The sequence below is a fragment of the Falco rusticolus genome, chromosome 5, assembly GCF_015220075.1.
Source record: "Falco rusticolus isolate bFalRus1 chromosome 5, bFalRus1.pri, whole genome shotgun sequence".
Lineage (NCBI taxonomy): Eukaryota > Metazoa > Chordata > Aves > Falconiformes > Falconidae > Falco > Falco rusticolus.
The window spans coordinates 85,770,182-85,798,025 of NC_051191.1; the positions used below are offsets into that span (position 1 = coordinate 85,770,182).

The following is a 27,844-nucleotide window of genomic DNA, read 5'->3' on the forward strand; positions in this document are numbered from 1 at the left end:
TTGGCACCTGAAGGCAGTTCCTTGGGCTTGGGGCCCCTGGGAATCCCGTAAAGCATCTGCAGAGGTTCCTCGAAACTCTCCTTTGGTCTCCACTTATGATGGAGCCTGCCAGGTGTCTGTCAGGGATGGAGGGTGCTCTGAGTGGGTGTCTTGTTCAGCCAGGCCCCACACGGTGTTTCAAAGCCTGCTTTCTTCTTTGCATTTCCCATTTTGAGGACCTGCATCCACAGAGCCCTCAAACACAGCACACCCACCCTTCAGCATCCTCCTTCCGCAAACTTACATTCTTAAGGTTAAATATTAGCCAGCACCAGCTCACACACATAGGATTTAGCATTATTACTTACGTAAATGTCTAATTACTGAAGGGAATTTCCAAGGGAGGAGGTGTAAGCTGCTCAGCCCCTCCGATGTCGTGGAGGAGCTGGGGCACGGAGCGGCTGCGTGAGCGGTGGGCTCGCCTCGCCCTCCTCCCTGCCCGCTGCCAGCACACAGCCCATCACGGGGCAGTGGTGGGCAGCGATTTTGGACCCACAGTCATCACAAGTTTTACCCAGTTCTGCCATCTTCTTTGCCCTGTATCAAAGGCACCCGATATATACTGTATCATGAAAACTTGCTCGGCAAAGAGTGCCAGCTGCTGCGGCGGGGCTGCTCTCAGCAGAAGGCAGCCCTGTAAATGACTTGCTGCTGACCTTTGATTCGAGTACCAATATTTAGCAAGCAAATATTTATAAACCACACCATTAAGAAGGGAGGCACAGCTTTACCATGGGGAACTCGGGCAAGGGGTGCTGCTGAGATCATCCTGGGCTGTGCAAGGGAAGGGGCAAGCAGCTGCCTTCTCCTCCTCTCCCTCTCCCAGCCGAGCAGCCAGCCCTGCCCATCACGCCCACCGCAGGGAAGGGACGGATGCTTGAACCCCACCAAGGTGGATGGCTGCTGTACCGAGCAAGGCAGGAGCTGTAAAGCCCTGGAGGGCTGGGTGAAGCTGTTTCAACCCCAGAGGCAAAATAATTAGGGCCATCCCTCCTGCTCCCATTGCCTGCTGCCCCGCTGTGTGATGGGGAGGCCACCGTGCTGATCCAGCCGCCTGGGGTGACCCCAGCTGCATGGCTGGCCCCAGGGGACTGGTCCCAGCTGCTGGCCTGATGCTGTGGCTGGGAGCCACATAATGACGAGTCTTCAAGAAATCAGCCGGTGTTGGTCAGGTGCAGCAACAGGCCAAGAGGGTATTTTTCCCTCGGGAGTGGTGTGGAATTAACTGGTGGTCAGTTTATAATTAGGTGTTGCACTTAACAGTATTCTTTCTGTTGGATTTTTATAGTTTTGTCTCTTCTTTTTTAAACGTGAAAAATAATCAGTCTTAAAATAATTTAAAAAAAAATTACCTTGGAAAGAGCGATCTATAAAAAGAGCAAACCCTTGCCAGGTGGATGCCACAGCCGCAAGCCCGAGCCGCAGAAAGCCGGGTTGCAGGCTTCCCTGCTCCGCAGCTCCTCAGAGGTTAACCAGGGTCTGTAAGCAAAGAGCTTAAAGAAGGAGCCCGGCTTAGTGCCTGGGTGTCTCGGGCTGTCCCGGGGACCTTCCAGCAGCCCCTCCCTCCCAAAGGCGATGCTGGGCAAACAGAGGCAGCCCTCGCCCCCCTCCCCACGCAGCGAGGAGCCGTTGCGGGGGCAAACTGGGCCCGGGCTGGGGCGCAGGGCCACCGCAGGAGAGGGTGTTTCGCCGCCGGCGGGCACAGCGCCATGGGTATATAAACCCCGGAGCCGCGGCCCGGGAGGATCGCTGAGCGCACCGCGCCGGGCCGTGCGAGGCGGCGGCTGAGCCCCGGTGTGAGGAGCGCGGGAGCAAGCGCCCATGGGCCGCCTGCTGCTGCTGCTGCTGCTTCAGGCAGGTGAGTACCACTTCTCGGTCCCTCTCCCCCTCCACGCCTCCCCCCATCCCGGGACAGCTTCTCCCCTCTCCGGCAGCTTTGCCGGCTTCTCGGTGTGGGGTGGCCAGGTGAGGCAAAAAGCACCGCTCGACTCGTTTCAGCCTCATAGCGAGGGGCTGTGTAAGCGAGCTGCCTGCCCGCTTTGCTTGCCTGGTGGTTTACATAGCTGCTATAAACACTGCATAAACTGTGGGTCGTTTTCTTTTTGAATAGTTTTCTGCTTTGAAGTTGTTGGTGTCTGTGTTTCTTCCTAGAGGTACCCTCTTTTTGCATCAGCAACTGGGGAGTAAGCAGTTCTCAATTCATCTGAATTAAAAATATTTTTTTAAAAGCCTGTTAAAAAAAGACCTAAATGCCTGCTAACATAAAGCCCCTACACACAAAGGCAACACGACACTGAACTGGCAGGTCTGAGGTTATACCTGCAGTACCATTTGAAAATAAAAAAAACAAGACCTTGCCTTAATCTACAGCAAAGGCTGCCTGTTTAAACAGGAGACAGAAGTCTAAGTTGTCAGATCCACCGCCGCTCACCTCCCTGCAGGTATGTTCTCTGCTAAGGTGTGCCGTTAGTAGTATAACTAATGACCGGTCACACTCCTAATGGGAGATGTGGCTAAATGCAGGCTGCTGTGGAGACTCTGACTTTTTCAAGGCTTTCCCAGCTGTGTTGGCTTGGCTGCCCAGCACAGAAAAAGCCATTTCAGTTCTTGGTCAAGTTATTAGCTGTGCAACTGAATATTGAAATGTACTTGCTGGGGCTGACCTCTCAGCTGCAGCGACCCGCCATCGGCTCGAAACCCAGCCAGCTTTCCCAGAACAGAACGGGACCATCGGAGGCCGCTGGGATGCCCGCCTTATTTCAAGCTCTTGCGGAGCACACAGCCCTAAGCACACTAATTGAGTCTTTTGGATTCAATTCTCTTTGGGGCTTTCTCTCCACTTCCACGAGCAGCTCTGCACTGTAATTACAGTTCCTTGATCTTCAGAGATATCCCCAAAAGAAGAATGGCCTTTCTTCTTCTGGGTGAGGTGCCACCTTATGCCAGCCTCGGGTGTTTGCAGCCAGCGGCCAGCAGACCAAGTCCAGCAGTCCTGGTTTAAGAGGTCAGTGAAAGACAGCTAAAAAAAAATGCAGGCTGCTCGTCAGGAGGCCTGAACGTCTACAAAGAAGTTTTTGTCTCCATTGGAACATTTTCAGGGTCTGCAAAACAGCAACAGGTTGAAAAAGCAGGGTTTTTAACCTGAAATCCAGAGCAGCTCCCTGCTTGTGATTTCTCCTGGGGTGCCCGAGAGCCGAGCCCCTTTTTAACACCAGAGCCCCTCGGTTTAGAGAAGGGAAATAGGTGGTCTCTCCAGTTTTGAATAACACCCCTCTAATGTGTTTTTAGCATGAAACCTGAACACTCAAGTAGTGTTTAGGTGAGCAGAGTAGTTACTTTTTCAGGAATGTGCATTTAATCCCCGAGGAATGCCCTGGGAAGCAGAAGAAGGCTGTGCGAACCCCCCGCACCAGGACAGCCAGAGGCACCAATTGCCAGGGCAAAACTGGTGGAGGGCAGCGCCCGTTCCTGCTGGGGGCTCGGGCTGCAGCGAGGGAGCAAAGCCCTGCCCTGTCCTTCATGGGGAGCGACCCTCCTTGTCCTCCTTGGGGTTTGGATCAGGCTAGGAGGGCAAGCTAGACCAGGAGACGCAGCGAGAGGCCCAAGCAAGGGGATTAGAGGCCGGGTTTTAAAAGGAAAGCAACTGTTTTAATAATAGTATTGAGTCCTCGGGTGGTTTAGGGGATTAATTAGTGTGTGTTTGCACAGCACTTTGAAGAGGTCAAGCATGCTGCAGTAGCTGGGGGCAGGTGGCAAAGCAACTTTGGGGGCAGGTTCCCAGTTCCCAGGCATCACCTCCCTCTCCACCCAAGCGTGCCACCAAGCCCCCCCATTTTGGCAGGCCTTTCCCTTCTGCGCAGGCGGGACAAACCGATGGGTTAGGCCCTCTGTCTGAGGGGCTGGGTGCTACTGGTGAGTAGCTTTGCCATGCACAATAGAGCAGTGCAAAGTGCACTTGGTCTTCACAGTTAAACCCAGGCAAGAAATACTCCTACTGCTATCGTTAGTGTGATAAGCATCAGTGTTTGCAGCTGAGCATCACGTTGATGTGAGTATTAGGGGCAGGGTACTCTTGGTTTCCGTAACAGTTCCTGCAAGGTAGAGTCTGTGGTTTCTAAAAAAGTTGCAAATTAACATGTGAAATCACAACACTGTCTGAAAGACTGGTAACTCCAAAAACTCCAGCCTGGTTTGGGTGGCCACCCGCACACTTCAGCTGACACAGAGCTCCTTTTGTGTTTTGGGGTTTTATTTCCCCCAATTAATGCAGCCAACCTGATGTTATGACTTAAATGGAATGTAATAACGGAAGCAGATATAAGCGTTGCCAGTACTTCCAAACATTCAAAAGAAAGCTGATATACATACATCTTGGCTAACATAGGCACTCTGTCCTTGACAAAGTGTACCTTACAGGCTCAGGGACTTGTAGCTATCCCTCCACACAAATTAATGGTACTGGCAGCTTTTTGCCATCTGGAGAATGGGTTAAAATATCCTGAATAGCAGGGGAAACTTGGGTAATAGAAGACATCTAGGGCAACATAGAAACCCCATATTTTTTTTTCCATAGAGCCTGGGTTAAGTCTGGTTGTGTGCTTGTCCTCTCTTGCTTCATGTCCCACTTGGGACCACAGCATAGCTAGTAAGCTTTTCCAGCTTTGGAAGCTCTGGGGTGCAATGAAGCCCAGCTGACTCTGCATGGTGCTGGCACAGGTCCTGCAAAGCTTAACAGCTTGAGCTCTGTGATGTGCAAACCTGGGCACACTGCTCCCCCGTGCAACATAGCTGCAATCACATGCTAGCGCGCCAGAGCTAGTAGGTCTTGCTTGAATTGAGCTCCCTCTGCAGAAATGGCCTGCTTGGGTATTTCTGCATCTGCCTCCTGGTTATCCCAGCCCTCAGGTAAGGCCCCTGCAGAGTCCCCTTTGCAGGCTGAATGTCACAGCTAATTAGATTGTCAAGGCTGCACCCAACCACCCAGTCAAAACCAAAAAAAATCCCCCTTCAAGGACTTTAAGAGAATCGGTGTCAGGCACGTTCAATCCTTGTGTGTAGCCATGTCCTGTCTTTGCAGTCTGGAAAGGTGCTCTGGGAAAATCCCATTCACTGCACACCCGAGGAATCATCGAATTGGCAGGAGCTATCTCCTGTGGCACGGGACGGTCTCCCTTGGCATATATCGGCTACGGATGCTACTGTGGACTGGGAGGACGAGGCTGGCCTAAAGATAAGACAGACTGGTAAGAAGAACCTCAACTATATGTCCAGAAGCAGTGCAGGTCTCCCCGCGCTTCCCTGTTTGTGCCACTGTGACTCCATGGACTTGCTGCTGCCTTGTGGAGAGGGAACTTGGTATATACGAACAGCACTGGGGAATTGTGAGTGAGGGCCCACGTATTATTTGGGGTTTGAATGAAGGCTTAGCCACCTTCTGGTTGAGACCAAAGCCCTTGGGACCTTATACTATGTGGGGTGGGTGGCAAAGGAGAAACCAGGATATGGTTTCCTGCAATAGCTGCATGTTTAGTCACAGAGAGCAAGCCCTGCCTGAAAAAAAGGGGAGTGATCAATGTGTTTGGAGGGTTATTTCAGCCACGTCCTGAAAATGGCAGCGATGGGAGTATCACTGTTTATCCTCTGGAAGAAATCCAGATCATTGCAAGGAGTAATCAAACCTGTTGTCCTCATTGCCTGTTAGTTCACACTGAATCGAGGAGGAACAACAACAGGGGAGAGCACAGTGTTGTTCCCCCTTTTCTTTGTTAGCGGGGAAGGTGCTGTGCTTGTTATTCCCGAGGCTACAAGCAGCGAGCCCAGGAGGTGTTGCAATCAAAAATTTCTGTCTTGTACTTTGCGATTAGCATACATGTAAATCTTGAGCGTGGTGGACCCTTTATGTGCTCTGAGCCCATTATTTGCAATCTTGTCTGGTTTGAAACCTGAAAGACAGAGCACACAAGTCTGTCTATCTACAGTCAACAGGCCAGGTGTTGCTGATAAGCAAGTGCTGCTTTTAGCAGGGGTGAAGGCAGCGTGCAGCTCGCTGGGAAGGAAACCAAGCTTTCCAGAATGTCCAGCTGTTGGACTCACTTCACATCGCTACACCACCAAACTTTGCTGAATTGGCAGGACAGAAAAAGGGAAAAAAGGAAGAAAAGATGGCAAGGTTAAAGTCCAACTCCTGTGGGCATGAAGAGCAGGTGGCCTTTAAAATTAGTGGAGCTGTCTTCATTAACGCAATGAGATGTTTCGCTCCCAAAGGCCTCTTGCTGCATCCCTGGTTTGTATCTATGAAACATTTCATCTATGGAACAGTCAATACAGGACTTACAAATGATGAGTAACTGCCTGCAAAGTGTCATAGATTGCGGGTGTAGAGCTTTCTTTTAATTTTCATTAATATCTCTTGTTATCACGATCTACTGCAGTGTCTTTAAGGTGTTTATTATTTTTGCTGGCCCTTTTGCAGCTCTGATAATCAGGCCTTTAAAGTAAAACATGATCTCATTGATCTGGAGTACTTCTTTTACCGAAGGGCTGAGCAGAGCCATCTAAAAGCTGCTTACCGTAGAGGGTGAGTGACCCCTCCAGATTTAGGCAACCCTGGGGCTGCCCGTGGCCAGCACTCCTGAAAAAAAGACAGAGTAAAATTTGGGCACTGAGGGAGCTGACAGAGGAGCTCGCCCAACCACTCTCCATCATTTATCAGCAGTCCTGGCTAACCAGGGAGGTCCCAGCAGACTGGAGGTCAGCCAGTGTGGCACCCATCTACAAGAAGGGCAGGAAGGAGCATCCGGGGAACTACAGCTCTGTCAGCCTGACCTCGTGCCGGGGCAGGTTATGGAGCAAGATCATCCTGAGTGCCATCACGTGGCACGTGCAGGACAATGGGGCCATCAGGCCCAGCCAGCAGGGGTTTATGAAAGGCAGGTCCTGCTTGGTGAGCCTGATCTCCTTCTATGACATGAGGACCCACCTAGTGGGTGAGGGAAGAGCTGTGGATGTTGTCTGCCTGGGCCTTGGTAAAGCCTTTGACACCATCTCCCACAGCATCTCCTGGAGACACTCATGGCTCGGATGGACGTACTGTTCGCTGGGTAAAAAGCTGGCCGGGCCCAAAGAGTGGTGGAGAATGGAGCTACCTCCAGCTGGTGGCCGGTCACAGGTGCTGTTCCCCAGGGCTCGGTACTGGGGCCAGTCCTGTTTAATACCTTTACTGATGATCTGGATGAGGCGATGGAGTGCACCCTCAGTCAGTCTGCAGATGACAGCAGGCTGGGGGGGTGCTGATGTGCTGGAGGGCAGGAGGCTCTGCAGAGGGACCTGGGCAGGCTGGACGGGTGGGCCAAGGCCCCTGCATGGGGTGAACACGGCTCAGCGCCGGGTCCTGCCCTTGGGTCACAGCAGCCCCACGAGCGCTACGGGCTGGGGAGCCGCCTGGGGGAGACGGGCCTGGGGGTGCTGCCTGGCGGCCGGCTGGCCACGAGCCAGCAGTGTGCCCAGGTGGCCAAGAAGGCCAACAGCCTCCTGGCTTGTGTCTGAACCAGCGTGGCCAGCGGGACCAGGGAGGTGACCGTCCCCCTGCACTGGGCACTGGAGAGGCGGCAGCTCGAATCCTGTGTTCGGCTTTGGGCCCCTCAGTGCAAGAGGGACGCAGAGGGGCTGCAGCGTGTCCAGAGACGGGCAGCGGCGCTGGGGAAGGGGCTGGGGCACAAGGCTGGTGAGGAGCAGCTGGGGGAGCTGGGGGTGTTGAGCCTGGGGAAAGGAGGCCGAGGGGAGACCCGATGGCTCTCTGCAGCTCCCTGACAGGGGCTGTGGGCAGGTGGGGTCGGTCTCTTCTCCCAGATAAGAAGTGACAGGACAAGAAGAAACAGCCTCAAGCTATGCCAGGGGAGGTTTAGATGGGATATTAGGAAAAATATCTTCACCTAAAGGGCTGTCAAACATCGGAACAGGCTGCCCAGGGAAGGGGTGGAATCACCATCCCTAGAGGTGTTTAAAAAACACACAGATGCAGTGCTTGGTGATGTGGTTTAGTGATGGACTTGGCAGTCATGCCTTAATGGTTGGACCTGATGATCTCAAAAGTCTTTTCCAACCTAAATGATTCTGTGATTCTATGAAAATACGGCCACATCTTCATCAGCCAGTGATTCTGCTGCCATTTGATTTCCATGGGATGTGGATTTTATCCCAATGGCAGCAAATGAGACTCTGCAACTGGAAATGTCTCAAAAGACCAGATAGTTTGTAAAAGGGAAACTTGATCCTGTAAGTGCATTCATTATTATTTCTTACCTGTAATGCTTGGGGGGGGGGGGGGGGGGGGGGGGGGGGGGGGGGGGGGGGGGGGGGGGGGGGGGGGGGGGGGGGGGGGGGGGGGGGGGGGGGGGGGGGGGGGGGGGGGGAATAAAGGTTTTTAATTAGGTTCTTCGCTAGGAAGAATTGGTAATGCCCCACTAGATTTAGCCCTAAAATTCTCATTTTATGTTTGCTAGAGGAATCTTTTCATATCTGTTACTGAGAACGACCGCTAAAATCAGTGTCACTGAATGCCTGTCAAAGTGACCCCATTATTTTCCACATTTGTCATTCTAAGAAAAGAAAGCAGCAGAGTGGCAAAACTACCGGCTGTGAGTGACAAACACTGTTTGAAATTACCCCCTTGACACATCTAGGTTAGTTGCTGAGACACTTACAAAAGGAGTAATTTCCTTATGAGTAATTCAGTCAATCTGTCTAGACAGGGCTAGAGTGCTTCTAAGCACCACTCTTTTTATGGGGAAAGAAAAAAGCCATAAAGTGTGTAATCTTTTTATAAGGTTTATTCCACACACTGGCTTTGATGTGTAGTCAGTAATTACCTTTTCTCTTTTGTTCCACTCTCACAGTCCCATCACTTCAAGATAAAAGGGCATCTTTTCCACATGAAGTCAATGGATTTGTTTCTCCTTCCCCTTTCTGTTCCCTTGGATTGCTGCAGCACCCGTTTCGTAGAGCAGGACCTGAAGGTGCTCAGCATCTCCCTGAAAACACCGAATGCCATGAAGGGCAGGATGGCATATATGGCTCATCTAAGTCCTGGTAAACTCATAGGGGAGTGTAAGATTTCCCCTCAATTGATGAGTTAAAGCAAAACAAAAAGACACACAGCAGTGTTGGTGGTGTTAATATGACAAATAGGACATGACAAATTCTTACCTTAATGGCATTTGGTCAGCTGCAGGGGTCTGGCCGTCTGATCCCTGTGGGCCAGCCGGAGCTGTCTGTAGCCATTAGGGCTGTCTTGTAGCCCAGATTGGCGAACAGGTTGCTTACCAACTAGATGGCATGGCTGTATTTGTTTTCCAGACCTGCCGACCAGTGCTCTGCCATAGCGTTGGCTGACTGTTCGCGTTGGTCTAACCGAGCGTTAGCAGGTTATTAAATGCTTAACATCATGCTCTGACCCAGGTGCAGGAAAGGGCATGTCCAGACAGGAGGGGACCATCTGAAGGTGGCAAAGGGCAACAACAGGCTTCCTCAGTCTTCATTCCCTGGCATTTTTTTCAGTGCATCTTAAAGACATATTTGTAAAATATGAGCCAAAGTCGTCTCACTTTGTGTTGGTGTAAGCTATGTGTCGCCCAGCTGCAGTTATAGATATCATCAGGAGGAGCTGGTGTAAGGGGAAGCAGAATTGTGCCCCAGATCCTGTGATCCTGCAGAATTTATGCAATCCTCTGGTTTTGCCAAGGCAGATAAGAAGCAGAGAGTTCTCACAGCTAGCTAGCACACCTCTCTAGTGCTCATCTGCTTGTCCTTGCCTGATTCACAGACCATCTTTTGCCCCTCCAAGTTCTGTTCTCACTTCTCCTACCTCTTTTTCTGGTTATTCCCTCTGGCTCTCCATGACGGGCAATTTCATTTCCTTTGCACACAGGCTTCTAACTCCTCCCTTTGCCCATGTACCTTTGTGTTGTTCCTCCTCCCCACAATTCTCCATCACTCCAACACAAAAAAAAATTACCAATTTGACTACTGATTCACTCCCCAGACCTCACAAGCCCTACAATCCCTACAGCTGGCACTCTGCCTCAGCTCAGCTCCACCGTGGCCTCTTGTGCACAGTGTTCCATATGCAAGACACCAGTGAAGTGCCTGCTCTGCTATCTCTCATCCCCCTGGGGATAGATGAGGCTGTGCTGCAGCTTCAGTTATGTTAGCTGGGGTGCCCTGGGCTACAGCAACTCCTCCAGGTGATGCATGTCCCACTTGTAGCTCAGTGCCATAGTCCATCCCTGTTATCATGTGACACATTGCATAGGGACTCAAATGTTGGAGAAAGGAAGAAAGCAGAGACCTTCACGCTTTCCACAAGGCTGCAAATTCTTCTTTCCTTTGGCCGTTCACATTTAACCTCTTCAGGTCAAGCCCAGGAGTGAGGTGTTACTGGACCAAGAAAGATCTGACCCACAGCCTGTTACTGCCGGCATGTCGAACAGAACTGGTTGTCCCATGGGCTGAATAAGGTCTTCTCAATTACAGCAACTGCTGTAACTTCTCATGGGAAAACTTCTAGATGCATATATCCCATGGGGCTTAGTCCCATTTTGAAGTCCTTTGAGGAGCTGGAATGGAAGGAGAAACTAGACTGCTACTGCTAACTTAAAATTTCTACGTTTCATGATGCAGTGAGTAGTCTGGTCATAACCATTACACAGGTTTCATCTTGGCAAGCTGACCAAAAAAAGGCATTTAGTTTGCAGACTCAGCTGTGAGACGAAAATGCTACATTTAACTACTAAATCGAGAGCTCAGTCAGTAGGGAAAGCACACTGGACTAAATCCAGCCTGTGTGTAATCACAGGGGTTACATGAAAGCTGAGTTTGATCTGACTGGTCTGATTCTGTTGTCCCTTTTGTGATTTACCTGATCTGGTTCCAGTGATTTTGTTAGAATTTGTATCAGTGGTGGATCTTCTTCTTTGCACTTAAAAAATTGGTGGGTTTTTTTTTCCCTGTGCTTTGCCATCTTACAGAGCCCTGCAGCCCTCATATCCATAAACCAATTTCTAAAAGGGCAAAATCCTTCTGCAGCAGAGGGTGATGAAGGTCTTGATGTTCCTGAGCTATCAGGTAAGGTACTGCCAGCTCCCAAAGAGGGCCTGGAGAAGCCCTGCTTCCAGAACAAGGGACCTCTATCCTTCTTGCAGGGTTATTTCACTTTTCTAGAGGGACATAATGATGGATCCCAGACTTTATTGGCTTTTCAGGTGCACTGGCCTCGGGTCTTGAAGCTATCAAAGTCTTCAGCTGTATTTGGTAATCTATGGGCAGCCAGCACACCACGCTCCCTTTTGCCCGGCTCATCAACCTTTTGAACAGATTAACATCTAAGACTCAAGAGCTTCTCTACAAGCTGTTCCCTTGTCATTTACCCCCAAGATCAGCCTGCCTCGATGCTTCCCAGTCAGTAGGGCAGTTTCTCTGTAAAGTCCCAGTGATCTTGCAGGGACAGCTTCTGGAAATGTAGGAGATCGTCCCTCTCCGGCTCCAACCTCTGACCTCGCATCTTTGCTGAAACAACCTTTCTTATTCGGCAGAGGACCTCTCTAAGTGCTGAATCTTTTCTTGGTGTATTTTGAGTCACTAAACTACCAGAATAAGATTCAACTGGGGTCAAGTTTTCTATAAATTCTGAAGTAATTGGTAGCAGGAATTATCTCACGGACTAGTCTGTAGGACAGATGTCATCAGCTGAGCTAGTCACCCTCAGCCCCCTCTACGGTCAATGAAAAGCATTTGCACTTTCAAGCGCAATGTTTTTCACCTGTTAGATCTCTGTAGTATGATAATATGAACTGTGCCCCAAACATGCATAAGGGGAATATAGATCAGTGCCTCAGATGTAGGTGTTTGCATTTAGCAATCTGAAGTTAACTGATATGAATTCCATCATTGAGGCTGATGAGTTTGTAGCCAGCCCTCGGAAACTGAATGGGCCAAAGAGCACATGACAGGTCCAGGTGAACTGCAGAGATGAAGCTGCTTGGTGATGCTCAGGAAGGCAAAAAACATCCTGACTCCAAATTCTGGGATGGGTCTAAGCCTAAGCTGGTGAGCCACGATCACAAACATTACAGGAACTCTTCAGCTCCCTTTCAGTGAGGTTACCATAGAAACACAGAATTACAGAATTGTTTAGGTTGGAAAAGACGTTTGAGACCATTGAGTCCAACCATTAACCTAGCGCTGCCAAGTCCACACCTGTCTTTCTGGCAGCAAAATCTTAGAGGAAGAAGCACAGTGGTCATGGGAACAAATACAGCATTAATGAGCTCCTGAGCCATGTGAGCTTTCACAGAGATGCCAGGATGCTTGGTTCATCAACAGATGATTTACTGACAGGCTGGGGCAAACATTGCTGTTGTGAGCAACGAGTGCAGCATTCCTGGAGTACGTGCAAGCACCCCTGAGCAAAACATGCAGGATGCAGGAGGACACCCAACTTTACCTTTATTCTCTCCCAGGTGTTGCCACAGGCACGACTGCTGCTACGACAAGGCAGAAAAGGAAGGCTGCAGCCCCAAGGCACAGCGCTACCAGTGGGCATGTGAGCAGAACACGGTGCAGTGCGGTAAGGCAATGCTCGCTCACGCTGGGCACGTTTTGCTCCCTCCGCTGCAGGCACTATGCTGACCGAAGGGCTTTGTGGGCTTCAGAGGTAGGTCTGTGTGTGCTGGTTTCAAAGCCGCTTTAGGCAACGTCCATCCTCCCTCAAGCTCTCTGCCCATCCTTTGCCTGGATCTCTAGGCTCGCCAGGAGTCCCCAGCTGGAGCTGGGAGGAAGGCTGGAGGCCGGCACCACCTCTTTCAGGTAACCTGGGTCCTCCCCAGGCTGAAGAGTGGGAGTGGGGGCCGTGGAGCCCCCAGGCCATCTCGGTTTGGCAGAGATGCAGATGCCTCTCTGGAGGCGCTCTGCTCACTCGCATTAAGCATGCCTGCTCCTCACCAACCTCTTCCCACAGCCGTGCAATGGTCTGCAGGGACAGTCTTCCCGTGGCGGTATTGGCCTTCCCTCCAGCAGGACTGTTCACTTTTTTACTTACCATTACGTACCGCTAGAGAGGAGCCATGCTATTACGCATGGCTGCAAGACAGGTTAATTACGGTGCCAACCTGCATCTCTGCCTCCTGCACAGCTCCAGCCTAAAGCCTTAGGGCTCCAGAGGGGATTTGGAAGTTTGCAGAATCAAATGTTCCGGAGTGCTGCAGGCATACAGTGAGTGTAGGCTGTGCTCAGCTCTACAGCTGGTACCCAGTCAGGGTCTTGAATTGCACAGTCACAGCCCGTCAGTGGCTCGCACCAGTTTGTTTTGACATACACCAGATGACTTGAGTCTTAGAATTTGTCACTTCGAATTTCTAAGTCTCAAAAAAGTCCCTGATGGTAAAATCCATTGTAGAACACTTTGAAAGTTTGAAAAGAAACGCATGAGAGTAAAACATGTCCCCATATCATCAAAGCTACTTGCCTGATCGTTAGAAGACTATTTCTACCTTATCAGAAGACCATATTCTACTGGTGCAACTCTCAGCCTCTCCAGCAGCAGAAAATCTGCCAGTAGGTATTGGATGGGGCACGGCACATCTGCAGTTGCTCTTTCCCAAGTGCCAGAACAGCCTATTAAATACAAAGTGCTGGCTAAGGAATGTATTGCTTTAATGTATAACTGTTCTTCCTCCCACTTACCCATATTTCCATAGCTGACTGATATTTTCTGCTAGCTGTTTTTATAGGGGAAAAAAAAATATTCCTGTTTCTTTTTGCTGTGAAGGAACATTCTTAGCTGCAGATGTGAGATGGATCATCAAGTTCATGAGACATGTGCAAAGTATGTTCCATAAGAGTGCACGGGGCTGCAGTTGCTCCAACCTGGCTAACAAGCATTGGTTAAAGGAATGCCATTAATTCCTTAGCGGATATCCAGGCAAGGCCTGAGCAGTATCCCTCAACTGCACTCCACAAGCCCTCAGCAGGCTTCATTCCCCCTGACATCCCCACAATAGAAATGTGTTCCAAAGGCAAATTTCCTACCCCAGGCTACAGCACAGCAGGTTTTACCAAGGTGTGGAGTTGTACTGTCTGATCCCATTCAGACAAAAGGGATGACGAATTAAATTTCCAGGCGTGCTTGCTGGGCCAACAGCAATGATGTCCAGAAAACATTAGAAGCAGAACTGCTGCACTGTCTTTTCTATGCAAAAGGAAATAAATGCCTGTTGCCTAGCACTGTATCATATACACAGATACTTTCAGGTAAATTAAAAATAAACTAATTTTACCTGGGACTCCTTTTGCTACTGTTAGGCAGTTTTGTTTGTGGAATGAAAAACGTTGACAAAACTATATTCTTCAGTCCAGCTACACCATCACATGTAGGCAAATTCCGTTCAATAAATATCTGGCATATAGAAAAGGCTGTCAGTTGTGAGTGCTGGTCAAAAAAATCATTCGGCTCTAACAGAAATTACTACCAAGCCAGACACTTGTGCTCACATTAGACATACAGTGGCTGGCATGGCATGGAAAGAACACAAGGAGCAGAGGGGCAAGGAGAACATCAGGCAAGACTGGTAGCTAAGAAAAAAATGGCCTTAGTGCTAAAGTCATCGTCAGTGGAACCCCTGAAACACTTTTTACCAGTAAACATGATTCTTCAGACAAGCTTAAGAAATATGGGCTTTTCGTATTTATCAGATACACGGTTAATCCCGCAAAGTTGAGTGAAATCTGCAAGGATCCCTGTACTCATTGGAGTTGGTTTTGGAGCAAAGCCTACGTGCACTGGCATGAAGCTAGGCTTTACACTTTGCCTAGTGCAGGGTTTGGTGGGTGTTGGATAATCTATAGTAGCAGCCTCCAATCAACAAGGCGCTGTGCTCTGAAAGAATATTAGCCCAATGGCTGCATTTAAGCCACCTATAGATAGGATGGGGTTCATTAACTCAAAATCGGTCATTTGCAAGTAGCTACCTGAGCTGGTTGCTCTGATGTTCCTGATGGTCCTTACCTAGTCGTGTAGTCATATAGTTGCATTATATATCGTTCCAGATATGGTTTTGATCAGCTTCATTAGCTGCTGACTCATAAAAATCAGGTACCTGACCCTGCTGCAGTGTTCCTTGGCTCCTCTGCCATGATCAGAGAGAGATGTAAGAGCAACTCAGGGAGCATGAGTGAAAGATGCCTGATGGGTGCTTCCATGCCTTCAAATTTCTGAATGTCCCTCTGGGAGACTCCTCCTTTCAAAGCAGGATTTTTTTTTTTCCTTTTGAAATCAGTCTGATTTGCAGAAGGGAAATGAACTGACTGAGAGAAGATGGAATATTTTTAGCTCAGTCTAAGCTAAAATTTTATAATATATTTTTTTTTAGCTTTGCTGAACTAAGTCCCCATTGTTCACACAGCCCTAGAAGTGGGGAGCACTCTGTGCTGGGCAGATTTTTGTGAGCGTTGCCAATTTACTTTTAGCTGCTACTTTCTGATGCTCTTGGTCACAGTTAAGACCTGTTGACAGAGACAGGACAGGTGATGGTCAGATCCACACACAACACATTAGTCCTTCTTTCTTCCTGCTCCCACAGCCTCTGTTTTCTAAGAATTTCTTCATTAGGGGGTTGTTCCTCCTAAAACTGTTTCTTGCCTTCATCCAATACAGAATCTCTCATCCTCTGCTCACATTTTCTTTTGCAGATAACCTGACAGACCGGTGTGAAAAAATGGTGTGCCTGTGTGACCAAGAAGCAGCCAAGTGTTGGGGAGCAGCCCCATACAACCCACACTTCATCCTTTGGCCAGATTTTTTATGTGGACAGACTCATCCCACCTGCCATTTCAGATATAAGGGGGCAGAATAGTCTTTTTAGGACCTTTCTTCTAACCCTCTGAATTTGAGGGTGCTGGAATAAAATTTTACCTCTTTTATCAGAGCTAACAGTGGTGTAAGAGAACTTCTGTCAGGCCAGGGTCTATGGGGAGGGAGAGACAGGGTAATATATGTGCTGAAGTAAGGATAAGATCCTGCTCTGATTGCTGCCTTGGCAGAAAGAGAAGGTTTGGTATGCAGGGCAGTGGGAACACATTATCTGTCACCAAACGGCTTTTTTGTCCTTGCACATTGCCTGACCTTCAGCTCCCATACATTTTCACATGATCTCAAAAATACATAGAGACTTCTGCTGGACTGACTTGCAAAACAAAACAAACAAACGAAAAAACCAAACCCAGATTCCAACTCTGTGAAAAGACGCACCAGCCTTTGAAGGTCCAAGATGTCCCAGTCTGGAAGCAGAGTGACCCACTTTGTTTTCCTGGACCCGCAGAAAGAGAGGGGACATCAGAGAGGGAGGATGCCTCATTATCCCTTGTTTGTGCTCAGAGGAATTCTGCTTCCTATCAGAAGGAGAAGCAGAGTGTGGCCCAGGGCAGGGCTCCATCCTTCCTTGCAGGGGGTCTGTGTGCAGGGTGGGTGTGCGTTTCTTCGTTTACATACCAGCTGTCTTATCCCTCATGTTCCTGCCTCACAGCACCAAGGACACATCTGAGGTGTGTTCAAAGGTAAGCAGAGTTACACCAGGCTATTGCTGTTGCAAGGCCAGCAAGGGTTTCTGACTTCTACTTACTAGCAGGCACACCCATACCTTGCAAAAGAGCGTGTTCCTCGCCTGCTACACATGCTTTAGAGCTAGTAGACTGCTCTCCTATACATATAGGAGATGCTCTCCTCTATTGGCATTTCCCCATGTCACTGACTACCTGGGAATCAATTATTGTCATGTCAGGAAACAGGGGCTATGGAGAACATTAGGCGAGTCAAGCAAATTTTTCATCGCTCCTTGGTTTTTTAAGGGTACTAGAGGCTTATATTGAAACTCTACGTTTCCTTCTGGCAAGAGTAAAACAATAACCCATTCTTTCAGCCAGGAGTAGCTACGTTCAGGTGGGCCTTCTTTGCCTGTAGGCTGGAGCAAGCCAACGGGACAAGAAGCTCTGTACTGAGAGGTGCAGGCAGATGGGAGCCACAGTTGCACACACACACACACCCCGAGGAAGCACCAGAATCCATTTCCTTGGGCAGGTGTTAGCAGCTGGAGAGCTGGGGCACCCGGGTCTGTCAGGCTCCTTCTGTCTCTTCTGAAGCACCCAAACTTTGAGTACCAGCTTTAAAATAAGAAGTAACGGCAGGGAAAGGCCCAAGGTACCTCAGCAGAGTCTGAATACGGAGATGTGTGACCTAACTAAGTGGGGTTTTGGCAGGTGTTAATACAAATTTCTTCACGGAAGACTGTTTTGCTCCTTGCTGTGGGAGGATGCTGCATATGCCACTGTGGCTGTCAAAGCTGCAGGAAAAAGAAATGGACTAACCAAGATAAAAATGCCAAAGACACCATGTACTGAGGCAAAGGCTTTTATTCCATCTAGAGCTCCATTTGTGGCTCACAGGGCATCAGACGTTGTTCCACTTCTAGGCTTTACATTTTCCAGTGACCTCTGTAACGCTGTACCTCAAGCTACGGTGAGCAAGAAGGAAAGAGTGAGCAAGTGATACGGAGTTAGTACAACACAATAAACTCTTGCAAGGCTTCCTGGCCAGGAAAGAAGTTGTGACTTCTGTTCATGCAGAGGGTTTGCAAAGGGCTGCTGCTGCGTGGGCAGCATCAACCGAGGGATGCGGGTGCGCTGCTCAGCAAGGGCTGGAAGACCCTCCCCGGTGAGGGCAGGGAGCTCCTGGCCGTGTCCCTGTCCCTGTCCCCCCACGCTGGCCATCAGGTGGCGGCAGCGCTCCAGTGAATGGCAAGCCCAGCTCTTCCTTCATCCCTTCAGGGAGGGCATTTATTGCAGCAGGCCGAGCAAGGTTTTCGAGTGCCGGGAGAAAAGGTGCACATCGCCCGGCTCCCCGCTAAAAGCAAAAGGTCAGCTGAGCTCGATCTGAAACGCAGACCACAGCTCGGGTTGCACAAAGTGGGAAATAAGCTTGTTTCAAAATGCAGCCTTCAGTGTCAGCCTATCCTGATAAGACCAGCTGACAGAGCTGGAAAAAACAGGAGAGCTTTCGGGTACCTCAGCCTGTACGTTCAGTACAGACAGACCCTTCTCAGGTCGTTTCTTTGGCTCGTGTGTGATGAAAACATCTAGTTTTCCCAGCCTGATCAGCTGATATAATAAAAGTTATCTGGCTTCACAAACCACGCTTCACACACACTTGGGTCATCACAGGCTTTCTGTACACGAGCATTACAAGAGTATGGATGTAAGCATGTAGTCGGTGGGAGGAAGAGCCATCCTTCAGCATCAACCAAAAAGAACCACAGGAGCCCCAGTACTTTGTTAAAAGAAGAAGCATCTCATTGAACAACTCTTTGCCGAAAGTGGCAATTAAAGAAGATCTTGTTGTTTTGTTTATAGGTAACTCATCAGGCCCATGCATGAAGCTCTACCCAACAAAAACAGAATATTTGAAAAAGATGGAGTATAGAGCCAGCCCTGTTAGTGTTTCATCCACACTGCTTATATCCTGAACCAGATCCCGTCTCTGACCAGAGGTAAGTAAATGGCGAATTCCTCCTTACATTAAAAAAAGGTACCTTTGGAAATAGGTGACTGGGTTCAGCCCTCTAGTAAGGAATTCAGGTTTTGAGTTGGGTTCCTTACCTTGGTGAGAGCCTTGTCTCATGCAGAGGACACACCGCCTCAGCTGCGGGGTTAAAACAATGATCAGAACCACTACGCCTCCAATACCAGCCGCCACAACCCCAATGATAGTTCCAATGGATTCTTCTATACCAAACAAGCCTGGGGGAGAAGGGAAGGTTGAGAGGGTAACATAAGATGTCATCCAGGCAAGTATATGCAATGCAGCCAGTATACTTTCTGCAGTGGCTGCAGCGGAAGCTACTTACTGTGATATCGATGATGCCAGTGTCGTGTCTGACATGAAATCATGGGCTTCTACATGGGAAAGAGTGTATTGCACTATGGAGCTATTGATTTTTTTCATTCCTATGTAGGAAGCTGCTAAGCTTTCCAGAGATTTAGAGATAGGACAGCCCCATCTCCCTAGCAATCTCCCTTAACAGCTAGGTGCCATGGGATGGCAAAAGATGATGCCGCCTGAATTAATGGGACTCATAGCTGTATGCTTTATTTTCAGATGGAAAAAAAACCTCTGACAATTATAAGAAATTCACCAGTCTCCCTGTCTACCTCCAAAAGAGACAGCACCAGAGGGCTGACAGAGCTCACTGAAGTCCTTCCTTTGATTTATTGCTCTTTGGGACTGTTGCATGGCATAGATGGGATGATCCCATTTTCTTTGAGATACGAGCATGTTGGCAATCCAGGTTTATTATTTTGAGGGACTGAAAGATGATTCAGGAAAAGCCTTTGGTCAGGTGAGCACAGTAGGATGGACTGTTACAGGGGCTATGGGATACAGTGTGGAGAGCATCTGCCCTGGTAGCTTAAGAGTCTGTCAGAGTAGGAATGTCTCTTCAGAGAGAGGGAAACTGGCTGGGCGATGGCTCACAACTGATCTGATCAGGTATTAAGTGACTGCCTCATGCTCATGGTAGTCATTTTGCCATGTGACTCACCCAGAAAATATAATAAAAGAATTATTAAAAGCCCTTCAGTTTCATCTACGATAACAGTACAATCAGGCATTCACTACATGTATCTATGTGGTTACATTTAAGCTTCACCAGAAAATTTGGATGTTTTGCTACCATACTCGCACACGGGATTCCAAGCGTTGGGCCGCCTGTTCCCAGGAGCAGGCGTTACCCTGTGCTGCCTAGCCTAACGGGTAGACATCCAGCAAAGCAACTGGAGCTCGTAAGTAAAAGTCCCACTCCCTTCTCCTGCACACAGGGAGGCACCCTGTAGTTTCAATCCATTTGTAGATTATTCATTTTATCAGGAAAGTGAGAGTAATGAAGGTACTGTAGAACCATTACTTACCTTCAAAATATATATAATTTGCTTCCTGTAATGGACAAGTTAACAGAGTTAGCTAATTTATCTTTTTAATTTTAGGTAAGTTTTTGGACAGTCTGGAATTGTGGCACGTAACATTTCTTCATGAATTATATTTCTCATATTCTCTTGTCTCTTTAATTCAGGCATCATACAGAAAGGATATATTTCATCTTCTCAGGACCACAGAAAGGCAATTACACTGGCCAGGGCGCAGACATGGCAAGGGTAACCTGCACTGCTGAGACTATGAGATCAAGCCAACAGGAGACCTCGTTAGACACATGACCAGGCCCTTGCAGGGGGCACGGTTTTCTTGCCTTGTTAATGCTACGGTTTAAACTGAGTAGTTTTATAAAAATTAGTAACGGAAGAAGTCAGGCTCAAAAGAGCAAAGGCTGAGTGAATCTCAGTGAGCTAGAAGCTTTAGTAATGAATAAAGGGGAAATGACACTTGCATAATTTACTCTTGACACAGAAGGTGCTATTTTTTGTTAATTAGATAATAAGATAATAAACCTTCTGATGTGTTGATTTGTTGGGACTGGAATGTATTTAGCCTACATAAAAAGGAAAGCTGCTTTGACATGTCCAGCTGATAAAGGCAAAGCAAGTTATTTCCTTAGTATGCCTAGTGTCTATTTGTGATGCTAAGAAAACATAGCATGGCACTTTTAATGCTACTTTGATTTTAATGTGAAGTTAAGCAGAAATGATATAATGCGATCCTCCTGTTTATTGTGGGATTACTTATGTCATTCAGGTTAAGGAATGAATATGCAAGTTAGTGGGTTGCAGAGAAATAATGTCAAAAAGAAAAGGAGTGGGGAGCTGTTCCCTGAGATGCCGTCTTGACATCTGTCACTCATGTGGGTTCTGCCAAACAGAGCTGTGAGCACAAGAGAACTTGTCGAACTGTATCATTCTTGGCATTGACTTTAATTTTAGTGATAATTCCTTCTTTTTTTTGGTTGTAAATGCCCCTCCTTATAATAATACCTGTGTGACTGTTTATAGAGGCAAGCCGATGAAAATTAGCTGGCCTAATGAAAATAATGAGAAATGCTATAGAGCAATTACACTCTGTGACACCAGGCGCTTACTGCTAGAGGTCAAACAGGCCAGCTTCCCTCTTTCTGCAAGCTTGTAGACCAGCTTTGGAGGAGAAAGAAGGAGAAAAGAAGTAAATAACATCAAATATTACCCAGAGCCCTCCTGATTCTGAGCTTTGTGCCATCTCCTGTCACCACCTTCCCATCTGGAAGTGTAACTTCACAGAAATAAATACCGTGGTCACTGGTTGTCACATTGAGGATCATCAGGGAGGCGTCCCCTTGGGACAAGTCTCCACTCATGAAAACCCTGGAGTTATTTGGCAAGATAGTCGTATTGCTTTCTAGCAGATCCATCTGCCCCTTTTCATCTTCTTTGTACCACCTCACCATCAGGTCAGTCAGGGAGGGACGTCGTGGACTATTAAAGTGACAATTTAAGACCACAGTTTCACCCTCTTTGGCTTTTTCCTTGGCTGGTGTTTGAGTCACCAAAAGGTGCCATGGCTCAGATGTTGTTGGCAACGAAGGCTGTGACGTATGAGTTACAGCTGCATTCTCCTTGCTTGCACTTCCACCACTAGCACCAACATCTGTACCAGGGAAGAGAAAGAAAAGGAGGGTTGAGGGTCATAGGATGATAAACCTTCCAGCTGCTCCTGACCTCTAACCAGCACAAAGAATGGCTCCTGGGATTAGGATCTGAGGGTAGCCACTATTATCACAATAGGGATTTTTGTCCTAGTTCCTGTTTAGATTATGTTCGTGTGTACTGATGGTTGCTCCCTGACCCTCAGCTCCTTTCTACTGAAAATTAATGCCGTTGCCCAATGGCTTTGGGTGAAATTTAGAGTTCATTCAGCCACATTTCCACCCCCAAAAATCTCGAGGCCTGATGTCCGTGACTCAACCTTTTTTGAGGCAAAGCAAAAAACGCACGTACGCTTACACACACGCAGCTCTTTTCTGACAAGTACAGTGAATATGTGCGCACCCTAATGCAACTGCCTGCAGTCCAAAACATAATGTGAGCTTCTTAGGAGTTTTGGCATGAACTTCCAGTTTCAGGATAGGAAATCTTGAAGTTGTGGGAAGAATCACCATTGCCAGAGGCTGAACCCCCAGGAAGATCCTATCAGTGACCTGGGGGATGGCACGTTTGCATTCTGCAGGTATTGATACTGAGGGTGACATCTACTCTCTCTGAAAGGACCACATTGTCCTGCTACCCTTTGTTAGAAAAATATGCAAACATGTCTGTAGTAGAGATTTAAACCTGCCTTCTCTCACTCAGCCAGTAATCATAGTATCAAACAGCCTCGAGCTAAGAGTAGTGTGAGTGGATCTCATTTCTGGAAACAAGCCCAGGCTCAGAAGATGAGACAAATAGTTGCTGTCTCAAAAAGAGGGAAGAATAAACTCTTCAATATAAGCCAACAGCTGTCACCAAGAAAAAGTTCAGACCCATTTTTTAAAAAGTTTCTTCTGTTGTTTTATTTTCTTCAAACGAAATCATCTCCCTTCATACTAGTCGGTGCCCTCTCAAGGACTGCAGACCATTCCATAGTGGAGGTCTTGATTTTCCATTGTCTTGAGTCTTTCATTGCCATCCAAAGGGTTGAAATGCTATTGTCTGCGTCTGGTAAAACTTCACAATGGCAATAGACTCCCTGTGCTTGGGGACAAATGTCTTAAGGCAATGGAAAACCGACCCCCCTGATGACTGGTTTGAGAGTTACTTGAATGGCTCCTCCAGGCACGCTTGTACACAAAATCACAGTTATATTCATAGTTATTATTATTTATGACTCTTAGGGGAGTCACGCTGACAATTTCTGTCAGGCAGCAGGGCCCTGTTGTTCTAGGTGCCTTATAAAAGGACAGGGTATAGAGCTTACAGTTTAATTATCAGATGAGAGGTAACTCATGGATGCAAAAATATAGAAATTACAAGCTAGCTATGAAACTAGGCAACAACAAAGCATGTGAAAAACCTTCAGAGCTGTTTGTTGTTCCATGCTTTTACCTCAAAGTGAAAATTTTGAACGTGTAACTGGAACACCAATCCATGGGAATTGGATACTTCAGAATTAGGTACTCAAATATTATCGTAGTTTTGGATCCAGTCCCCTAAAATGAATAGTCCTTATTAGAGATACTGGATGAGATATTATCCTCATGTTCATACACAATCTTACCAATGAGCCCACTGGAGCTTCTTGGGGGAACACGAGGTCCAGATTTTCCCTTTCAGTTAGAAAACAGTGTATCGATGCAGCAGTCATAAAAGCTGAAGTATCCTGACAAGGTACTTTGACAAGTATAGTTGAAATGCTTGACAAAGCTGGTGGTAGCTTGACATATTACAGCCTTTGTGCCTCAAATATTCTGATGTGATGTATTTGGTTATCTGTTAAGAGTGAATTTAGCAGTTTTGTCATGAGTACTCTTTTAAAATCTCTCTTCATTAACTATTATCTCCACTGGATACTGCTGCTTTAGCTGAAGCAGTGTGTGCTACTGCTACCTTCTTTTCAAGGAATGGCCACAGAATTTCTTCTCCACAAGTATTCCAGCCTTACCATATGCACCTCCTCAACAAAATTATATTTTTTATTCCTTTTGGTGATGTAAAAGGTATCACTTTTACACAGCTACTTAGTGTCATAGAGAACATAACAGAGCAGGAACAATGTGCTTTGATGCTGCTTCTGTTTGTCATGAGTTTTATTTGCACCTACTATCATGAAATAACTGGCCTTGTCGTCTGTGTTATCTGACATCTTTGACTCAATACAAATCGTGTAACTGAAAGCTAATTAGGAAAATCAAAACGCAAGAGGAGTAGGCTGTATTTTGTCCCAGCTGTCTTTGGGGGTTTCACTGAGAAGCTCACAGCACAGCCTCTATTTTTCTTTCTTCCTTTCTTTCTTTCTTTTTCTTTTGCGTTGTTGCAAAACTGGAACATACTAGTTCACTGGCATTCAAATACACAATGCCCTTATCATATTGGCATCTGGGAGCATACCATGCCAAATGCCTTGTTGACTCTGCTTCTAAGTTCTTTATAAGTCAATCGCTTCATTAGCAGAGTGATGTGTAGGTCCCCTGCCTTGCAGGTTGGAGGGCTCAATCCCCAATGGAGGGGAATGCAAGGCTTTTTGGTGAAAGCACTTGAGCTAGACTGAGTACAGAGAAATACAGCATGGATGATCTTGTCTTGACCTGGAAAAATGATTAGATGATCTAATAGGTCATTGTCATATGAAGTCGGTAGTTCACGGCCAATTTCAACCATGAGGGGGAAAAAGCTCTCTGGGACTCCCTGTAATGTGCCAAATGTGCTCCACATTTGGCAGTATTAATAGGGCACCTACTAAGCCATCATCCTCCCCTTACGTAATCTGCAGGTTGATACTTTCCCATGTAGGCCATATAGTTGGCTGTGAATTAGAAATACACAAGGAGGCTAGAGGAGGTGGGGTGAGAAAAGGAAAGAATAAAACATACCTGCGCTCTCTCCCAGTCCTAGAGCCTCTAACTTACTCTTTGGTGCCTGGAGTAAACATGAGCAGCCCTGCAAGCTTCTTCTGCCAGCTGCCAACAGCACTAGGGAACTAAAATGGTGGTGGAGATCAGCGCAAATTTGACCTGTCTAGTTGAGTCTCCTCTCCTTTGTTCACACTCAATAGATGGAGGAGAGGTTGAGGGCAAATCAGGCTCCATTTCCAACCCACATAAAAATCCTCTTGTTCGACCTTTTAGATGGTTTGGGGGGCTTTAGAACTCCACTTCACACTCAGCTGATACCATGAGGGTGCTTTACAAGCTGTATCCAGCTCCCAGGCATCTATGTTTAAGTGATCAATGACTGCATGTTGCTCATCTCAATTATATGCTTTTGCCCTGGGCTGAGGTTGGCTTTCACAAAAGGATATGAATAACTACCTTGTGACAATAACTGGTTGCTAATACATCAGAGAACCAAAATAGAAATGAAGCTTCTGGGCAATGATGATACACATCGTGAAAAAGGCAGGCAAACATACTTTTTCTGAACATTTCTATTAGCTAAACAGGAACGTATCTATAAAGAAAAGTATGTTTTAGTGCAGCGCACAACACCAGATACGGTTTTCCTGCATTCTGAAGAAGCCCTCAGTCGAAAGTTGCTGTTTGAAAAACAAGAATAAAACCCCTCAAGCCAAACTCTAGGAATAAGCTGTGTTTCTTCTAATTAAGGAACGTGGTTTAGTACTCACCCACCAGCAAGAAGAAGAGGAATGAAGACACTGCAGATCTGTAGAGCTTCCCAATGTGCTGGCTCATAGTTGCTGAAGTATATGGCCTCACCGTCTCTCCCTCTGGTAGTACAGGCAAAAAAATATGTGTGTTATTGCAACAGGACCTCACACTCTGCCCAGTGAATGTCACAGTTACTAAAGTTACCACAGCTTCAAGATCACAGTGCTCTGCCTGCCGCCTGGATGACAGCCACCTTTGAAGTAGCAATGACTTCCCGGGGGCTGTTCTGGTCTCCCCCTGAGAAGATGCTGAAAATGTTCTGAGAGCAGAGGGAAGATAATACATTGTTTTTTCACTCTGGCCTTGTAAAAACCACAACTTTGGGCTGAGTACATAATATCCAGACACTCAAAAGGAGACCTCTCTTCTGCTGAACGCCTCCCTGACAGAGGTGAGAAGACAAAGAGAATTGGCTTCATTTTCTGAGCAGACAGACTCCTATCACCCTACTGCACCACTGCATGTGGCTATATGCACGCAGTGTTTATAGGTAAAAGGCATTTCTGAAAGTATTTTTTTTTCATTGCAGAACAAATCCTTTTTCACCAAAAACTGATTACTTAGACTCCATTTAAGTAAAGCTTGTCTATGCCACCAGGGTGGATGCGGAAACTGCTGAAGCGGTTGGCTTGTCTGGAAAATGATATCCAGGTGTGCTCTGGAAGACGCTGGGTTTACACAAAGGTGCACACCCAGCACTGCTCTGTGGGAAGAGCTGCAGCAGCTCCAGACCCCCACCTGCAGCATTTACCCCTGCCAGCCGTGCTGCCGCTGTACCGAGCACATGCCACTCTCGCTAGCGGGCTGACACCTCTTCCCTCAGCCACAGGATTAGGCATTATGGCACACCTTATCTAACAATTTTGCCTATCTTTAAGACTCTTCAGATAATGAAATTGTACTTGAGAATCCAGTAGACTCAGTTCCATATCTGTTAAAACACATACAAAGCACAATTCAGCTGAGAGAGTCATGAGTCCTTCTGCTTTTCTTTGCATTTGAAAGCAAAAAGAAGCCCCAAAAAGTCCCCACCACACTGTAAGGAAATTTGTCATCGTGCTACTGTCATATGGCTTTCTTCTATATGTTTTAATAAATTCTGTGATCCGCATCTTTGCATGCAGATGCTCTACAATAACTGCTTTAAGAAATCCCACACTTGACTTGCAGAACTCTGCTGACCAAACTTCAAGAGGAACAACCTGTAGCGACTGCCTGTTGCTCTAGCTTTGGTGTAGTGACACCTGTATCAGCAAAAGCAGGACAGGCTAGAGGGAGTATGGCTACAGGAACCTAAAAGGCAAATATTTCTTCTCTGAAATGGGTCAGGAGAGTGGGAAGACCTGGGATTACCAGGCAGGAATCACTCTGAAGTAAACTGGAGCAACTGAGACCAAGCACAGAGCAACATAGCACTTCAGTAGAAAGCTGGAAGGTAGATCATGGGGGTCTTCTGAAGTCTGAGGGTCTTCTGAAGTTTGGTCTACTGCCAAAGTGTTAGGGAGCAAAACCAGAATATCTATGAAAAGAAAAAAGATAGAGGAGTCAAAAACAATCAAGAGTTTGAGGAGGGAATAACCAGTAGAGTCAAAGGCATCTGGCAGATCGAGGAACTGGGACTGAGCTACTGGCTTAGAGTACTGGCTGTGACCGCGTGTCAGGGAAGTCAGCATGGGAAGATGGAGCTGGACCAAAGGCATTCCAAACAGTGTCTGATTTAAACCCAAGTATGTGGTGTGTTTCTAAAAAAACTTCAAGCGTGTTGTGATGAACCTACCACCATTGTTCCTGCAAATGCTGTTCGTGTTCATTTCATCCTGTAACAGCAACTCTCTTGTGAATCTTCCATTAACTCGGACGTGCCTGAGCAAAACTGTCAGGTCAGCCAGCTTTTAACCGAGGGAATACAAAGGGGTTTTAGTGTTGCTGGCAGCCACCAGTTGAACATAAATCTTCTCCCACTTGGATAACCCAGTATGGTTCAGAGGGAATCTCAGTTTTTGGACAAAAGGAAAAGTATACTAGTCTCCTGAGTGTTGTTGAGAAAAGCCTGAAAAATTTGAGTTTCAGAGGTCCAAATCAAGAAAGCAAGCAACCAAAATGAAATAAAACACGTTATTTTTTACACTTTATTGTAAATTTTGGGGACTCAATGCCAGCAGTGTTAAAGCTGCACTGTCTGGGCCAACAGCTGGGAGGGGACATCAGCCACTGGGACTTCTGGCACCTTGGCTGATGTGTCAGCAGGCAGGTGTCACAGGGTCCAGGGATGTTCCTTCAGGGAGAGCCTCAGCCCACTGTCTGAGGCAGCGGTGCAGAAAAGGGGCGACAGGAAGAACCAGCGTTGCCATGCCAGGCTGCTCTCCTCCCCCCAGCCCCCTTGGCTATCCATCCACCTGTCCATCCACCCATCCATCCACTCGTCC

General features: G+C 47.5%; 1 protein-coding gene across 5 annotated transcripts; it reads left to right on the top strand.

The window, feature by feature from the left end:
- Positions 1-1,550: 1,550 nt before the first annotated feature.
- Positions 1,551-27,737, top strand: LOC119149266 (phospholipase A2-like). Of its 5 annotated transcripts, none has more exons than XM_037390350.1 (6): positions 1,551-1,897; positions 5,117-5,282; positions 12,555-12,661; positions 15,781-18,629; positions 20,208-25,809; positions 25,948-27,737. In XM_037390350.1, the coding sequence occupies exons 1-4, from the start codon at positions 1,861-1,863 to the stop codon at positions 15,942-15,944; spliced, it is 474 nt and encodes a 157-aa protein (XP_037246247.1). In that variant the 5' UTR covers positions 1,551-1,860; the 3' UTR covers positions 15,945-18,629; positions 20,208-25,809; positions 25,948-27,737. The 5 variants fall into 5 exon arrangements, with proteins under 5 accessions (XP_037246247.1, XP_037246248.1, XP_037246245.1 ...); XM_037390351.1 differs by having other exon boundaries at positions 15,781-16,644; positions 18,493-18,629; positions 20,208-27,737; XM_037390348.1 differs by having other exon boundaries at positions 20,208-27,737.
- The last annotated feature ends 107 nt before the right edge of the window (positions 27,738-27,844 follow it).